General features: G+C 48.6%; 1 protein-coding gene across 10 annotated transcripts in view; it reads left to right on the plus strand.

Moving 5' to 3' along the window:
- Nucleotides 1-17,863, plus strand: part of AP2A2 (adaptor related protein complex 2 subunit alpha 2) — an 89,057-nt gene that overhangs the window by 63,010 nt on the left and 8,184 nt on the right. For all 10 annotated transcript variants that reach the window (XM_070564534.1, XM_070564533.1, XM_070564535.1 and 7 more), the window contains 6 exons: nt 472-609; nt 3,350-3,532; nt 4,244-4,341; nt 4,836-5,067; nt 5,174-5,347; nt 15,846-16,006. In XM_070564534.1, coding sequence (XP_070420635.1) covers nt 472-609; nt 3,350-3,532; nt 4,244-4,341; nt 4,836-5,067; nt 5,174-5,347; nt 15,846-16,006 — 986 coding nt within the window. The remainder of the gene's footprint in view (nt 1-471; nt 610-3,349; nt 3,533-4,243; nt 4,342-4,835; nt 5,068-5,173; nt 5,348-15,845; nt 16,007-17,863) is intronic.

Raw genomic sequence — 17,863 nt, forward strand, 5'->3', positions numbered from 1 at the left:
ATGCTGAGGGGCCGCTGGGGTCTTGTTCTGACACAGAAGCCGAGGATCAGGTCTGGGGGAGCCCAAGAGCTGGCACTGTGACAAGCTCCCAAGCGGCATGCTAGGTGCTGGCCTGTGACCAGCACAAGAGAGGCCTCTGACCCATCCCCAGGGATGGCAGGCGCTCCACCTCAGAGTTCAGCCAGCAGGTCGGAGCTGCCTGGCCCAAGTGCGAGAGCGAGGGGGAGCAGCGAGTTGGCATGTGAGGGGCTCTGTGTGACTAGACTCTCTGTTGGGTTCCCTGGATTCAGATGGTGTGTGAGGAGAGCTCAGAGTGAGTGTTGAGACAGAGAGGGATACTGAGCTGGCTGGGTGGGGACTGTGGGAAAGCCAGCTGACCTTGGGCCTGGGCAGTGCGTGTATCGCAGTGGACAGCCACCGTCCAGCCTGCCCAGGCTTTACTCACAGCTTCTCTGTGCCTCGTTCCCCCAGACGGAGCGGGACGTGAGTGTGCGGCAGCGGGCCGTGGACCTCCTCTACGCCATGTGCGACCGCAGCAATGCCCAGCAGATTGTGGCCGAGATGCTGAGCTACTTGGAGACAGCCGACTACTCCATTCGAGAGGAGATTGTGAGTTCTCATGGCCTTTGTGCTGTCACTGTCCGCGGATGCTTGTGAATCTCAGCCGAAGCGTTTCCTTGGTGTTTGTGATTCTGTCCACAGACTTAATTGAGAATCTGCTGGATGCTGGAAAAGATTCCTTTGCTTTAGCTTTTTAATCAGTGTTTTCGGTAGAGCCTTTCAGGCTTTCAAAATAACTAAACAGTCCCCCTGCTAGCAAGCTTTCCTGGCACTGTCGAGCCTTTCAGTGAAATACTTTTGTAGCTCAGTCTCCAAATGAGCCTTCAGTGGTCTGCGACTGAGGCGAGTGTGAATTCAGATTCCTGTGGGCAAAAGTCTGTGTCATTTTGAAGCTTTGAATTCATACTTCTTTGGTTGGCATGATTTCCTTATCTCTCTCTGTTGTGTCTTGGAAGGAAAGAGTCTGAGCCACCGTTTACAGTATGGTAGTCTTAGTTTATCATATTATTTTGTCATCTGCAAAATGTGTGCACATACCTAACAATTTGTCAAAGCTGAGCAAATGCTTTTTTACTGTGTGAGACACTGATCGTAATACAAAGTCTTAGGGCGCGGAGTTCCTGGTAGCCCGCGGACAGCAGGGAGGAGGGCCTGAGCTGTGTGTGTAACGCACGCAGGTCTGGTGCTGCTTTCTCCAAGGTGCCTTGAGCTCAGCGTGAGCTTGTGTTGTTATTTATAAGCTTATAACGCTTATTTTGTAACTGTTTCTTATTTGTCTTTCTGGGGAGCAAAGTGCAGCTCCTTGGACATTTTGTAGGGCGAGTGTCCAGTGTGGGAGCTAGCCATGAGTGACTTTTAAGATTGCCCCTGGGCTAGTGTTTGGTTTGAGAACGAAAGGCCAGGAGCTTCTGAGCATGTATGGCTGTGCACGTGGTCAGACTCTCAGGTTTATTGGAGATCATTTCTTGAATGGCTGTGGCCACTGTGGCCAGGCTGGGGGCCAATACTGGCCCTTCAGTGCTGAGCGGCATGTGCTTAATTACCACATGGCTGTGTTTTAGTGGAAGTGCCAGGCTGCCCTAGTGCAGAAGTCAAGGAAGGCTTCTTAGAGGAAGTGAGTCTTGAGCTGAACTGTTGACCAGCCAGGAAAGAGGGCTGGGGAGGCTAGGATGGTGAGGACATGTGGGTGAGATAGGAGGAGTAGGGGAGGGTGAGAGCATGTGGGGGAGACGGGGAGTTGGGGAGACAGGGTGTAGGGGAGAATGGGGCAGGGCCAGTTGTCTCTGGGCAGGAAACTCCAAGAGCAGGTGCTGAGGAGAGGTGAGTTCAATGTGAGATGGGCTGGGGGTCATGTTTGGACTGTGGTCAGGCAGTGGGGCCTGGTCCGGATGCTGTAGGCAGTGGGCTGACTCTGAGAATGTCCTTCCTCATTGCTGCTCTGGGTGTCCTGAGCAGAGACAGAAGGGGTGTGTTCCTCAGAGTAATTGTATAGGTTTTTAAGGTCTTGAGTGTTAGCTCCATGTTGGCTCTTATTCCCTTTTAAATGACAAGTGACAATCCTCAGTCAGTTTTAATCATATGAAGAATAAAACAGACACTCTTAGTCCCAGGGTAAGTGTTCTGTCCAGCCATCTGTCCAGCCATGCGTGTCAGCAGGTGTCCTGCAGTTGTGCTGGCTGCTGGGCATCCACACTTGGGCATGCTGCATGCCCTGCCCACAGGGAGCCTTTCTGTCCATGAGGACGACAGCAGACCTGCTTGTCGTGTGGGTGAGGGTGGATAGAGGCAGGGCCCTGGATCCTGGGGGGCCTCGGGGAGGCATCTATGTCACCGGGCACTGGAGTGACTTCTGTAGGAGGTGGCAGTGAACTTGTTAGGAGAGGATGAAGGCACAGAGGTTACTGGGGAGCAAAAGCGGGGTGGCTCAGCAAGGTGGAAGCAGGGTATGCACAGCGAGGGCAGAGGCAGTGGGGAGGCTAGCCAGTGTAGTTGTGAGGGGCCTGAGCGCACAGCTGTAGAGCTCTGAGCTCGAAGGATTTTAAGCCCAGGGCAGTGAATGACGTTCTGTGGTCATTATGGAGAGTTGATTTGAAGGCCAGAGGGTGGGCAGAGCAGATGGATGGTGGTCTGGGCTCCAGCAGGGGCTCTGGGGCACAGTTGGGAGGGTAAAGGAGTGGAAGGTGTGTTGTGACAGTGGCAGTGCCCACACAATGGGGGGGCAGCTGATGCTATTTGGGGCAGAAATAGAAAAAGGTGTCTCCAGGAAGTTGAGGGGTCTGGTTTTGGACAGCCCTGTGCAGTTGGTGCTTGGCAGTGAATGTGGCCGCAGAGCCCTCTGGGGTACATGGAGGGTAAGTGAGCGCGAGGGGTCTCTTCATGGAGAGTAGAGGGGAGACTGCTGAGACAGGCCAGCCAGAGCAGGAGACCCAGAGAGTGATGCTGCTCCACGGGCAGGGAGGAGCTGCACCCGGGCTGTCTCAGCTGTAGTTGGGACTGCGGGTGCCAAGGCTCCTCATGCCTTCTTCAGCTGTGCCCCATCTCTCCTGTGTTTTCCTGGACTGTGTCCTTTTGTGTCTATTCCTGGAGGGCGGTTTGGCTTTCCTCAGTTAAATCTGCAAATCTTGAACTTTCTGGTCTCCTTTGAAAATCTGGTGGAAGCTTCCCACACACCCGAGCTTTGGTGCATGCATTTGGTCCTTTTGAAGCCTTGGCGTTGATGCTGGGCAGCAGCTTGCCCCTGCTGTTGCAGGGCCTGCAGGCACCTGCCCTGAGTGGCTGTCCTCTGCAGGTGCTGAAGGTCGCCATCTTGGCGGAGAAGTACGCTGTGGACTACACGTGGTACGTGGACACCATCCTGAACCTGATCCGGATTGCCGGTGACTACGTGAGCGAAGAGGTGTGGTACCGCGTCATTCAGATTGTCATCAACCGGGACGACGTGCAGGGCTATGCCGCCAAGACGGTGTTCGAGGTACGGTCCAGCTCGTCTCCCTCTGAGTGAAGATGCAGGCTTCCGGTGGTTGTTGCTGACTGCCCTTCTTTCTCCTGTCGGCTCTTCTTGGAGGCAATGGGTTTTAACATCTTATTTTGATAGTACTGCTAGTACTGCTAGTACCTCTGCTTGAGTCTTTGTTCCTTCCCACTCTGATTTCCACAGCACTCACCACGGGTAAGATACTCTCCGCTCTCAAGAGGCTACCTGAGCAAACTGCCCAGGGTCGTGCCTTGAGCTTGCCTCCATGTGCACGAGAACGCACCTGAGGTCTGCCACGGCATCAGCAGGGGGGCAAGTGACCCCAGGAGGATGCCAATGTGCACCTGCCCCACCTGGGGCCTAAATGTCAGCTTTTAGGTGTGCAGCTTTCATTCCAGGGCTGCATTGGCCACGCCTCTGCCTCTGGGGCTCCCCTGCTACTGACACATCTGGTGAAGTAGCTGGGAGGGAAGAAAGGGACAGGCGCTAAGATCAGGAGGGTCTCTAGGAAGCTTTGGGGAAGCTTGCACTAGCATGAAAATAGGCTCCACAGGAAAGTGATCTGAGTTCTCTTTACTTCTGGCACATCACCACAACTTAGCTACTTTCCTTGAAGTCAGATGCCTCCCAACTTCGTCTGCCTGGAGCTGTGCTGACCTCGGCCTTGAGCCCTTGTGCATCTGGCTCAGCACGCTCGCTGTTTCACAGGCTCTTCAGGCCCCGGCGTGCCATGAGAACCTGGTCAAAGTGGGCGGCTACATCCTGGGGGAGTTTGGAAACTTGATAGCTGGGGACCCGAGATCCAGGTAAGAGACCCTTTGGAGTCAGGTGAGCAGTGCGTTCTGATGCTGGGCTTGCGCCTCCTGGTTCTTATCCTGACAGTCTGAGGAGAGGTTGGCAAATGTCCTCATGTGCCATCAGAGCAGTCCAGAGCAAGACCACTTCCACTCTGGATTGACATCTTTTTATTTTCCTCCATGCTGTACAGAAAACAGGGATTCAAGTTGAAAAGAAAGAGATTGGTCGATGGCTAACATTATTCAAAGAGGAGATTTGTGCTGGGTCTGGAGTTGGAAATGCATGCCTCACTGGACATCCTTCCCCTTTATGAGAGTGCTTCTGGTTTAGTGTGGGGTTGATTTCCCTGAGTCACTCCTTGCTCACCTTCCCCCTCCTGCTGAGACACTTGGGGGGGCCAAGGCTCAGAGGATGCAGGGACGGGGCCGAGTGTGTGGCGCTTGTGAAATGAGGAGGTAATGTTTTGCTCACACCCTGTCTCTGCTCTCCTTACCCGTCACAGTCCTCTCATCCAGTTCAACCTGCTGCACTCCAAGTTCCACCTGTGCAGTGTCCCCACCAGGGCACTCCTCTTATCCACCTACATCAAGTTTGTGAACCTCTTTCCTGAGGTGAAGACCACCATTCAGGATGTACTGCGCAGCGACAGCCAGCTGAAGAACGCCGATGTGGAGCTGCAGCAGCGGGCCGTGGAGTACCTGCGGCTCAGCACCGTTGCCAGCACTGACATCCTGGTAGGCCACAGGCTGCTGTGCCCACCCCTCACAGCAGTGTTTCTTGTCTGGGGGCCAAAAGCTGCAGGCTTAGAGCTGTGCTGACCCTGGGCTGCTTTCCCACCAGGCAACTGTCCTGGAGGAGATGCCCCCGTTTCCAGAGCGCGAGTCCTCCATCCTGGCCAAGCTCAAGAAGAAGAAGGGCCCGAGCACGGTGACAGACCTGGAGGAAGCCAAGCGGGAGAGGAGCGCCGACATCAATGGGGGCCCTGAGCCTGCCCCGGCCAGCGCCAGCGCCACGGTGGGGCCCTTCCTGATGGCAGTGCCCTGCATGAGCTCTGGGGTGCCCAGTCCCCGAGGTTTGGGACTAGCAGAGCATTTGCCTGTTGGGGAGAATTTTCTGTTAAATATAAAAGTGTGTGCCAAGAGCCTAGCAGTGGCACCAAGCCTGAGGCCTTCCCCTCCCCTTCACCTGGGACCCCCAGAAACTCTTCTTATCCAGTTGGCTGGCCTCAGCAGATGCCTGTGTTCTGTCTTCTAGACTCTTTCAGACTCCAGAATCCAGTCTTGGGTCCAGAATCAGCTCCTAGATCCTCTCTATTTTGACTTTTGTTTTAGAAAATGTGGTCACTCACCTCTTTTTCAGTACTGCCTCCAGCTGCTCTGTATTTGTTTAAGGACCCACTTCAGACAGTTTTTAGAGGTTTTCAGTAGTGAGTTGGATTAGAGCAAATTTCCCTTTTGTATATGACATGGTGAGAATATTTGTGTATAAATGAAAACTTCTTTTGAAGGACTGTGCACTTTCTGCTTGTCCAGATGAAAGGAAGCCTGAAGAGCCTTGTTTCCTCCTCACGGTGCTGGCCCAGAGATGTGAATAATGCCACTTATACCTCCCTAGTGGCCTTTGTGAAGATGAGCTTCAGAGGTGGCATATGTCTATATGCAGACAGACCAGGGCCTCGGTGGTTTCTTTGTTGAATGTGCTTATGTCTGAGCCCAGGCGTTCCTTGGCAGGGTCCCCTCGGCCTGACCCCATGTCTGCTTGCGTGCCCTGGTTGATCATGTGTCGCACCCCTCAAGCCGAGGACACTAGGCATGCCATGAGCCCTGACTTGGGGTCCTCTTGTGGTTAGGACCCCTCTCCTGAGCCCTGATGCTTTCTCTCCAGGTGTCCTCCCTAGTCTGGACCGTCTGCTGCATTTTTGTCTGATCCCTGCTCGTGGTGCTTGGCAGCTTGAATTTCATGGTAAACTGGTTTTGGAGTGAATGATAAGTGCGTGCTTTCTCTCCAGTGATCATCATCCCTTGGTGCCTGAGTAATTTAGTGGGGTTGGCTTTTCAGACCCCATGCGTTTGAACTCGTCCCGTGGGCATAGAGTGGACCTGGGGCCTGAAGGCAGTGACTGGCTCCCCTCTCAGGCTGACACTCGCTTGTGAAGAGGTCACGAAGGTCATCCTAGTGCCAGAGATTTTGTTGGTAGGTTAGATTAGCAAAGCTACGTGATTTCTGGAGATAGTGTGTGTGCATGTTTATTTAGGAACTGGTGTTTGTGCTACACCAGATTAGGGGCCTTCCTGTGGCGCTGGGGGCAGCCGCTCCTCTGCCAGCGCCATTGCAGTGAGTGAGTGCTCCAGGTGGCAGCTCTGCCCTGTGCAGAGGAGGCAGCGGTGTCTGAAGGAAGTCGCACACTGTGTGAGGCAGGGTGTGCAGGGCTCCCTCATGGCCACGTCCCAGGGGAGACTGCAGTGGCTTGTCTGCACCCCTGAAGGCAGCCCAGGTGCCCTCCTTCCTCCCTAGCAGCTCTTACCGTGAATTTGCTGACGTGAGTGCAGGCAATGGGTTTTACTGTCTCATTTTGATAGTTGTCGTTGGTCTCTCTTACTTGATTTGTCTTGAGATGTGCACATACGCCAGGCCTTTTGGCCACACCCGGGTTTGCCCAGCTACACCCAGGATGTCGCTGGGCCTGGGATCCAGGCTCTGGTGTTCCGCTGAGTGGCTTAGCTGCAATCCAGTGGAACCTTCCTAACCCTGGATGTGAGCAGTGAGCTCCACTTTGAAAAGGCAGGTGAGGGTTAAACGGAACCAGAGCCAGGTTTAACATTTCTGTGAGGCATGTTCTCGGCAGGGGAGGGCGGGCGAGGAGGGAGACCCTCTTCTGGGCGAGTCGAACACATCTCTGCCTGTAGGCTGTGAGCTTTCTTGACTGTAGGTGGCCCTGGCGTGTGTGTGCTTAGGGAGTAGGTGTTCCTTGTGAGCCGATGGCCACCCTTCTGAATCGAGAGCCTACAGTGCTGTGGATAGCAGTGTGATGTTGTGAGATCTCAGTTGTCCTCAGTGCTCACATGGCTGAGGGTCTGATCAGAGAGGCCCTCTCCATGGGGGAAAGACCTTGATGGGGGCTGGGGAGTTGAGAACATGAGAAGCAGGACAGAAAAGGAGAGAGTCCCTCCTGACTGGAATCCCCTTCACGTCTTCCTGTTCCAGCCTCGGAGGGGAGCCCCGCCTCGGAATGGTATTGAGATGTGTAGATTTTACATGAAAACCAGTGGTGCCTTTTACTTTGGTGTAATGTTGGCCAGAATGTCTTTGATTTAGGGTCACAGATGATGTCAGCAGATTTTTTTCTCTGCAGCAGTCTGCTCTCCTCGCATTCACAGTCCAAGGGCCTGGGTGCTTCTGTACCTGCGGCTCCTGGTTGCGTGTCTGCGCACCTCAAGGGTCTCTGTTGGTACCAGGGCTGCCTCTGGTGGATGTTTGGAGAATGCCTGGTCGTCCTGGAGTGAACCTTCAGGCTGGTGGAGGAGCCTGGAGCTGTCCTGCTCTAGCCTTTTTTTTTTTTTTTAATTTTTATTGAGGTAATGATAGGTTACGGTCTTGTGAAATTTCAGTCGTACATTGTTTGTCAGTCATGTTGTAGGTGCATCCCTTCACCCTTTGTGCCCACCCCATACCCCACCTTTCCCCTGGTAGCCACTAATCTGTTCTCTTTGTCTGTGTTTTTAAATTCCTCATATGAGTGGAGTCATACAGAGATTGTCCCTCTCTATCTGGCTTATTTCACTTAATGTAATTCCCTTAAGGTCCATCCATGTTGTTGCAAATGGGACGATTTTCTTCTTTTTTATGGCTGAGTAGTATTCCATTGTATATATACCACATCTTTTTTATCCAATCATCAGTTGATGGGCACTTAGGTTGCTTCCATGTCTTGGCTATTGTAAATAATGCTACAGTGAACATTGGAATGCATGGGACTTTTGGAATTGCTGATTTCAAGCTCTTTAGATAGATACCCAGTTGTGGGATAGCTGGATCATATGGTAGTTCTATTTTTAATTTTTTGAGGAATCTCCATACTATTTTCCATAGTGGCTGCACCAGTTTGCATTCCCACCAGCAGTGGATGAGGGTTCCTTTTTCTCCACAACCTCTCCAACATTTGTTACTATTTGTTTTGGTTATTTTTGTCATTCTAATGGGTGTAAGATGATATGTTAGTGTAGTTTTGATTTGCATTTCCCTGATGATCACTGGTGATGAACATCTTTTCATGTGCCTATTGGCCATCCGTATATGTTCTTTGGAGAAATGTCTATTCATGTCTCCTGCCCATTTTTTGATCGGGTTGTTTGATTTTTTGTTGTTGAGTTGCGTGAGTTCTTTATATATTATGGCTATTAAGCCTTTGTCAGATGTATGATGCAAATATTTTTTCCCAGTTAGTGGGTTGTTTTTTTTGTTTCACTCCTGTCTTCCTTTGCCTTGAAGAAGCTCTTTAGTCTGATGAAGTCCCATTTGTTTATTCTTTCTGTTGTTTCCCTTGTCTGAGAAGACATGGTGTCCCGAAAAGATCCTTTTAATACTGATGTCAAAGAGTGTAGTGCCTACATTTTCTTCTAGAAGGCTTATGGTTTTCAGGTCTTACCTTTAGGTCTTTGATCCATTTTGAGTTTATTTTGGTGAACGGTGAAAAAGAATGGTCAATTTTCATTCTTTCACATGTGGCTTTCCAGTTTTCCCAGCACCATTTGTTGAAAAGACTTTCTTTTCTCCATTGTAGGCCCTCAGCTCCTTTGTCGAAGATAAGCTGTCCATAGATGTGTGGTTTCATTTCTGGGCTTTCAATTCTGTTCCATTGATCTATGCATCTGTTTTTGTACCAGTACCATGCTGTTTGGATTACTGTAGCTCTGTAGTATGTTTTGAAGTCAGGGATTGTGATGCCTCCCGTTTTGTTCTTTTTTCTCAGGATTGCTTTAACAATTCGGGGTCTTTTGTTGCCCCTTATGAATTTTAGGATTCTTTGTTCTATTTCTGTAAAGATATCATTGGGATTCTGATTGGGATGGCGTTGAATCTGTAGATTGCTTTAGGTAGAATGGACATTTTAACTATGTTTATTCTTCCAATCCAAGTACATGGAATGTTTTTCCATCTGTTTATGTCATCATCCATTTCTTTCAGAAAAGCCTTGTAGTTTTTGTCATATAGGTCTTTCACTTCCTCAGTTAAATTCACCCCAGGGTATTTTATTCTTTTTGTTGCAATTGTGAATGGTATTGTGTTCTTGAGTTCTTTTTCTGTTAGTTCGTTATTGGAGTATAGAAATGCTACTGATTTATGTAAATTGATCTTATACCTTGCAACTTTGCTGTAGTTGTTGATTATTTCTAAAAGTTTTCCAATGGATTCTTTGGGGTTTTCTATATATAGGATCATGTTGTCTGCAAACAGCAAGTTTCCCTTTTTCCCCCCATTTGGATTCCTTTTATTCCTTTTTCTTGCCTAATTGCTCTGTCCAAAACCTCCAGTACTATGTTAAATAAGAGTGGTGATAGAGGACATCCTTGTCTCGTTCCTGTTTTCAGGGGGATGGGGTTCAGTTTTTGCCCATCGAGTATGATGTTGGCTATGGGTTTGTCATATATGACCTTTATTATGTTGAGGTAGTTCCCTTCTATGCCCATTTTGTTCAGAGTTTTTATCATAAATGGCTGTTGGATCTTGTCAAATGCCTTCTCTGCATCTATTGAGATGATCATGTGGTTTTTGTTCCTCAGTTTGTTGATGTGGTGTATCACGTTGATTGATTTGCAGCTGTTGAACCATCCCTGTGTCCCTGGTATGAATCCCACTTGATCATGATGTATGATCCTTTTGATGAATTGCTGAATTCAGGTTACCAAAATTTTGTTGAGAATTTTTGCATCTATGTTCATCAGCGATATTGGCCTGTAGTTCTCCTTTTTTGTGCTGTCCTTGTCAGGTTTTGGTATCAGCGTGATGTTGGCCTCGTAGAATGTGTTAGGAAGTGTTCCATCCTCCCTAATTTTTTGGAATAGCTTGAAAAGGATAGGTATTAAATCCTCTCTGAAAGTTTGGTAGAATTCCCCAGGAAAGCCATCTGGTCCTGGGGTTTTATTCTTTGGGATGTTTTTGATTGCTGTTTCAATCTCTTTCCTTGTGATTGGTCTGTTCAAATTGTCTGCTTCATCTTGACTAAGCTTTGGGAGATTGTAGGAATCCAAGAATTTATCCATTTCCTCTAGGTTATCCATTTTGTTGGCATGTAGTTTTTCATAGTATTCTCTTATAATTTGTTGTATTTCTGCAGAGTCTGTTGTTATTTCTCCTCTTTCATTTTTGATTTTGTTTATTTGAGCTTTCTCTCTTTTTTTCTTTGTAAGTCTGGCTAAGGGTTTGTCAATTTTATTTATCTTCTCAAAGAACCAGCTCTTTGTTTCATTGATCCTTTCTACTGCCTTTTTTGTTTCAATAGCATTTATTTCTGCTCTGATTTTTATTATTTCTCTCCTTCTGCTGACTTTGGGCTTTGTTTGTTCTTCTTTCTTTAATTCAGTTAGATGTACTTTAAGGTTGCTGATTTGGGATTTTTCTTGTTTGTTAAGATGTGCCTGTATTGTGATAAATTTCCCTCTTAATACAGCTTTTGCTGTATCCCATATGAATTGGTATGGCATGCTATCATTTTCATTTGTCTCCAGGTATTTTTTTATTTCTTCTTTAATTTCTTCAATGATCCATTGCTTGTTCAGTAGTGTGTTGTTTAGTCTCCACATCTTTGTGCCTTTCTCAGCTTTTTTCTTGTAATTAATTTCTAGCTTTATAGCATTTTGAGCGGAGAAGATGCTTGTTATTATTTCAATTTTTTTAAATTTGTAGAGGCTTGCCTTGTTTCCCAACATATGGTCTATGCTTGAGAATGTCCCATGCCCGCTTGACAAGAGGAATGTGTATTCTGCAGTTTTTGGGTGAAGTGTTCTATATATGTCTATTAAGTCCAACTGTTTTAGCTTTTCATTTAGCTCCACTGTTTCCTTGTTGATTTTCTGTCTGGATGATCTGTCAATTGATGTGAGTGGGGTGTTGAGGTCCCCTACTATTATTGTGTTATTTTCGATATCTTCTTTTAGGTTTGTTAATAGTTGCTTTATGAACTTTGGTGCTCCTGTGTTGGGTGCACAGATGTTTATAAGCGTTATTTCTTCCTGATGAAGTGTCCCTTTGATCATTATGTATTGGCCTTCTATGTCTCTCTTTACCTGCCTTATCTTGAAGTCTGTTTTGTCTGATATAAGTCTTGTGACACCTGCTTTCTTTTGTTTGCTATTAGCTTGGAGTATTGTCTTCCACCCCTTCACTCTGAGCCTGTGTTTGTCCTTGGAGCTGAGGTGTGTTTCCTGGAGGCAACAAATTTTTGGATCTTGTTCTTTAATCCATCTTGCCATGCTGTGTCTTTTTATTGGAGAGTTCAGTACGTTTACATTGAGGGTGATTATTGATGTATGAGGGTTTAATGCTATCATTCTGTTGTTCATTTTCCAGTGTTTCCTTTGTTTCTCGTCCTGTGTGTTTTAGCCTACCCATTGACTTCTGCAATTTCTTATGCTGGGTTTTTTAGCTTTTTCCTTATTTATGTTTTCTGTCTCTGTTCTGTTTTTTTAGTTTAGTGGCTACCCTGCAGTTTGCATTCAGAACCTTGTGAATAACAGTCCATTTTCTGGTGGCCTCTTACTTCTTTAGCTTAAACTGATTCAATCCCTTTCCTCCTCCCCTCCTAAATTATTATTTTCATCTCTTATTCCAACTTGTGTTGTGAGTTTGTGGTTAGAGCCATAAGATTGTCTTTGCTTTGGTGATTTCCTTCCCTTTATCCTAATGCTATAGTTGAATATTTGCTGTCCTATTTGGTTCTATCTGTTAGTCTCCCTACTCTGTATTTTGTGACCCCTTTCTCCCTTTTTTTCTTTTTTCAGGTATGAGAGCCTTCTTGAGGATTTCTTGTAGTGGAGGTCTTGTGGCTACAAAATCCCTTAGCTTTTGTTTGTCTGGAAAGGGTTTAATTTCTCCCTCATATCTGAAGGATATTTTTGCTGGATAGAGTATTCCTGGCTGAAGATTTTTATCTTTTAAAGTTTTGAATATGTCATTCCAATCTCTCCTAGCTTGTAAGGTTTCTGCAGAGAAATCCGCTGAAAGTCTGATAGGGGTTCCTTTGTAGGTTATTTTCTTCTGCCTTGCTGCCCTGAGTATTCTTTCTTTGTCATTCATTTTTGCCATTTTTACTACTATATGCCTTGGAGTAGGTCTTTTTGTATTGACAAGTCTAGGAGATCTGAAAGCTTTCTCCACACACACTTCTTGCTCAATCCCTAGATTTGGGAAGTTCTCTGCTATTACGTCACTGAGCACACTTTCTCCTCCATTTTCCTTTTCCATGCCCTCAGGAATTCTGATGATTCTTGAGTTGCATTTTCTCATTGAGTCAGCTGTTTCTCTGAGATTTTCTTCAGTTTTTTAATTCTTAGTTCTCTTTCTTCCTCTGTCTGGAGCCGTTCAGCCTGTCTATCTTCGAGTATGCTACTTTGCTCCTCTGTGGTGTCTACACGGGCATTCAGGGAGTACGTATTCTGTTTTATCTGATCCATTGTATCTTTCATCTCTAGTATTTCTGATTGATTCTTCTTTATAGTTTCAGTCTCTTTTGTGAAATAACTCCAGAACTCGTTGACTTGTTTCTCTATATTTCCCTTTACCTCATTGAGTATTTTGATGATAGCTATTTTGAACTCATTTTCACTTAGTTTACCTATTTCCAAGTCCTCAGGACTTAATTCTGTGTTTTTATTGTTTTCCTTTTGGACTGGAGCTTTTATAAATTGCTGGATGGTAGAGGAGCGGTTTCTGCCCATGATGCTGTTACTTGGTTGCAGTTACCGCCTATCGCCACTAGATGGGGGTTGAGAGCCGTGTGTTCTGAGCCCTCCGCTTTCAGCTGCAATGGAGCAGGCAGTGTGGGTTGGGGGAGGAGGGGCACTTTCTCTCACCCCGACCTGGATTCCCATCAGCTCTTGCTCTCTGGTGTCCTGGGGCCTTGGCTTGATGGGGTCCCCCCACACTGAAGCTTTCCGCTGTTAGAGGGTTTCCATAGCACTGGCGGTGGGAGTCCTGGACGATCCCCGGAGCACGGCCCCTCCCCTGCTGCTTCCCTCACCTGCGGCAGCTATCCCAGTCTCTAGGGGAGGGAGCGAAGTTCTCTCTTACCCCGTTCCAGCTCCTCTGAGGGGGGCTCCAGCCTCTCCACCCTCCGTCGTTTGGCTGCTGTGGTCTCTGATGATCTCTGTGTTATTAGGATTCTTTTGGTTGGAATTGAGTTGCTCCTTTTGGTTGTAATTTGGAGGGGAGGGAGTCCCGGGCAAGCTCACTCTGCCATGTGGCTGACATCACTGTCTGCCTGCTCTAGCTTTTTTGCTGTTCTAATTCCTGCTGTTGTTGCTGTCAGACTGAAGAGGTGTAACTTGTGCAGACTGGGTGCCAGGCAGCCTCCCTGGGTGGGTCTCCCTGAGTCCTGAAAGGAGGAGGAGGTGGCGAAGAGGCAGTGAGTCCCAACAGGCTGCAGGGCAGAGCTGGCACGTGGGGTCTGGGGAGGGAGCAGGGCCTCCTGCTAGGTCCTCCCAACAGAACAGCCTTGCTTCTGTCTGTTGTAACTATTGGGGTGCATATTTGACTTAATTGGACAAAAGGGTTTTCCTACTTTAAAAAGCATTTGAGCTGTTATTGAGGAAGCAGTAGTAAAAATCTTGCATTAGGTGGCAGAGAGGAAACGTTCCCCATTCAGGCTGCAGAGGTGTCAGCAACAACAGATACCTTGCTTGCATAATTCACAGTGAGGCTCCAGAGCACCTGAGATCAGCTCCTAACCCTCCCCAAGTGGTTGAGTTCCTGATGACGCAGTGTTGCAAATGGTATTGTGAGTAGCTGTGTTCGCAGGAGCACCATCCTAGGGGCAGCAAGGGCCAGGAACCACCTTTAGATAATGTCATGTGATACTTCCTGACGTGGCAGAAATTTTCAATGTTCCTTCTCTTGACAGCTCTTCCGTGGCCCCCTCCGCTTTTCTGGGGCCTTCCCCATATGGAGGAGTCCAGCCTGTCCACTCTGCCTGGGAACCCCTTAACCCAGCCCGGCCCCACTGGCAGGTCTGTTTCTCTCCGCAGGGTTGGCCTCAGTGCGCTGCCTCCCCTGGAGCCCAGAGGAAGGAGGGCCACCGCGCAGAGCCAGCTTCTCAGCCTGCGCAGACCCACCCTCTTTGCACACATAGATTTTGTAATACCTCTTATCTCGAAATAGAATTCGTGCATACTGTCGCCAACGACATATGTGGTTGTTTAGAAATCCAGTGTAATGTAATGTAAAAGAAATAAGCAGTCATTTCTACTAACACGTTGTTCACATGTGAGTACTCAGCATGGCTGTGCTGCAAGGCAGGAGCAGTCAGGGCTGGTACCCAGGACAGGTGTGTTGCATGCTGGAGAAAGAAAGTACTTTGGCCTCCTTCAGCTCACAGGGTGGCTGCATTCCTGGACAGATGAGTGTGTATTAAAACCGAGGAAATACTGACTACAGTAATGTAAGAAGACATTAGGATGTAGCCTCAGATAATTGTGAACTGATTTTTACCTTTGTGCACGTCCAGTGGGACATGCAGATGAGTTCTCAAGGGAGAGCGAGCGGCTTACCTCCCGGGTCCCTGCCTACAGCACAGTCCTAGGGATCAGCTGAACCGCACATGCCTTGGCTTCACATGTGCAGCCCTTGTGGGGCCCGGCTGTGTGGAGCTCCCACGGTGGGTGGGGGACGACACAGGGGCTGTGCTGTTTGGTTTTGGGGAACAAGTGTGGGAGGAGCTCTGCTGTGTGGGTCTCACTGTGTGGGTTTGAGAGTGATTTCCGAGTGGCTCTGTTCTTTGTCTTGTGCCTAGGATCAGAAAGCTATTATTTTTTTTTAAAATGTCTGTTCTGTAGGCTCGTTATTTACTTTTTCTCCGTAACTCAATAAAACGTGACAATGGTTAAACTAAAAATGAACCGTAGTAAGTTACTTGCGTTTCATCTCTTCAAACTTACTCTCTTTTTGGATGGTTTTCAGCAAAGTTCATGGTGTCATGTCTTAAATCAGACCTTTCTATTTGATCTCTTTCTTTCATGGCAGAAGTTTCTATACTACTTTTTTTCACTCAAATAACATTCGTGAGAAAAGATTGACTATTTTTCCAGTCGTGTGAGATTGTGATAAACTTGCAAGTATGATGACCTTCAGACCTGACTCTGGGGAGCAGCTGCACATCAGAAGTGGTCATGCCCCTCACTCACCGGGCCCTTGCACAGTCCAGCGGCCTGGGACCTATGGGTCGTGGAGGAGGGCTTGTGCTTGCTTGGCGGCAGCATGCCTGGAAGGTTCTGCACTGACCCTCTCCTTCCCTGTTTTCCAGTCCACGCCTTCTCCTTCGGCAGACCTCCTGGGTCTGGGGGCCGCACCACCTGCCCCTGTGGGCCCCCCACCCTCCTCCGGCGGGCTGCTTGTGGACGTGTTCTCAGACTCACCCTCCGCAGTTGCGCCTCTTGCTCCCGGCTCCGAGGACAACTTTGCCAGGTAGTGGGTCTCCCTGTCCTGAAGACAGGGACTCCCTCCACCCCGACTTCCTACTCGGAACCCCCTCTGCTCCTCCCCCTTTGCCCAGGCCCTCCGCCGGCGGCCAGCTGCAGGAGTGGGCTGTGGTCCTTATTCCAGGTCGCTGGCCGGCAGAGGGGAGGGGCCTGCCATGCTCGTGTGGGTTTGCTCTGTGACTTCCCCCATGAGTCGTGGACTATCAGTTTCCACTAGATAAAGATAGCTAACCTTCTCAAAGAGAAGAAAATCAGGTAAAAAAGCCACCTGGGCTGGTTCTCAGTTGTGTCTCTTGTGCGTGCTGACATTTCGTTGTGTTGTTTCAGCTGTTTCTTCTTTTCAGGATGTTTAATTCTCTCTGCAGCCATGTTTCTTTTTTCTTTCTTCACCACTTTTCCTCTTAACCAAGCTGCTTTCAACTCTTACTTAAATCGCTCTCCTATCTGCCTTCCAGCTAATCAGCCTTTTTTTTAAAGAAACATTCTCCAGTTGCATAATCGCTGCTTTGTCCCATAAAATCTGTGTTCCCAGGTGTGCTTCTCCCTGCCCTGTGACCAGCTCCGAGCGCATGGCTTTGACTCCATCGAGATGCTTGCGCACGTGCTGGGTGCCAAGCCCGGCTTTCCGCGTGGTTGTTGTTGCCCCTCCTCCCCCATTTTCAAAATGTAACCGTCAAAATGCTCTTCCCAGCACGTTTTCTTTCCTGTTTTTTTGGTCTGCAGATTCTGTGCCTTTTTCCTTCCTGCTCTCTGTCCCTCATCTGTCTCTGCTGATGTTAAATCTGCCCAGGAGGTATGAGAGGGCTCCTCTTCTGAGTGGAGAGTCTTCGAGGAATGGCTCCTTGTCTTTGGTTGTTGTGACAGTAGCAGAATTCTTGTGGTTTTACAGTTTTTCCAATTTCTTTGTGTGCATAGTGCATGCTGATTCTTATTTCCTGTTACTTGCTGAAAATGACTGAGGAAAGGCAGGCTTAGGCTGGTGCGAATTGCCCATCTCTGGCTGAAAACAGACTTCTTGCTCCTTTTAGAAGTGCTCACTTTGAGGCTGAAAAGCACCACAGACTCCAGGTCGCAGGCACTTGCGCTGCGAAGCAGTACGTGTCCTGGGGAGAGTGCCGGGCTCCTAGCTGGATGTCTTGGTCTGGGTGGTGGTCTGGGGCAGCAGCTTCATTCAGCGTTCTTAGCCCTTGCTGTGTCTGCAGGCCCTGGGAGCTTTGGGAACATGCAGTGGCTGGGCCACAGGCCTCCTTGGTCGCTGGGCTCAGGCAGGGGCATTTCTGCAGCTCTCCAGGCAACCCTTGAGGGTCCTCTTGGGACGGTGGAAGGCACCAGTGAGTGGAAGGCACGAGTGGGCAGGCAGTTGGCTGTAACGCGAGGCCACGTCGCCATCTCATGGGCAACTCACCCTGTTCCAGGTGCTCCAGCAGGTGTGTGAGAGTTTGGCTGTCTGTGCCTTGACATGGCTGCAAAGGGTTATTAGGTATCTGATGTGGATTTGGTGAGGTGGAGGTGCAGAGCGCTCCTGGGCACGCACAGTTCATGCTGCCCACAGCTCAGGTATAGCAAGGTTTGCACTCTCCTAGGCTTTCCAAAGTGGTCTTTATTAGCCCATAAATTCCACAGGATCAAGTTTTGGTTGAGATGACGCTTTGAAAAAATGACCAGCTAACTGGACATTGACTGTTGTGTTATTTCTGTCACTTTGTAGGGGATGATTCAGTGCCTTTCCCATTTCCTTGACAAAGGTCAATTTAAAGTGGCTTAGTCCAAACCAACTGTGGTACGTAGGCTGTGTGGCCTTGTGTCCGGAAGGTGGGGCACAGCGGGCTGCTCCTTCTGCAGG

Source organism: Equus przewalskii, chromosome 11 (assembly GCF_037783145.1).
Source record: "Equus przewalskii isolate Varuska chromosome 11, EquPr2, whole genome shotgun sequence".
Lineage (NCBI taxonomy): Eukaryota > Metazoa > Chordata > Mammalia > Perissodactyla > Equidae > Equus > Equus przewalskii.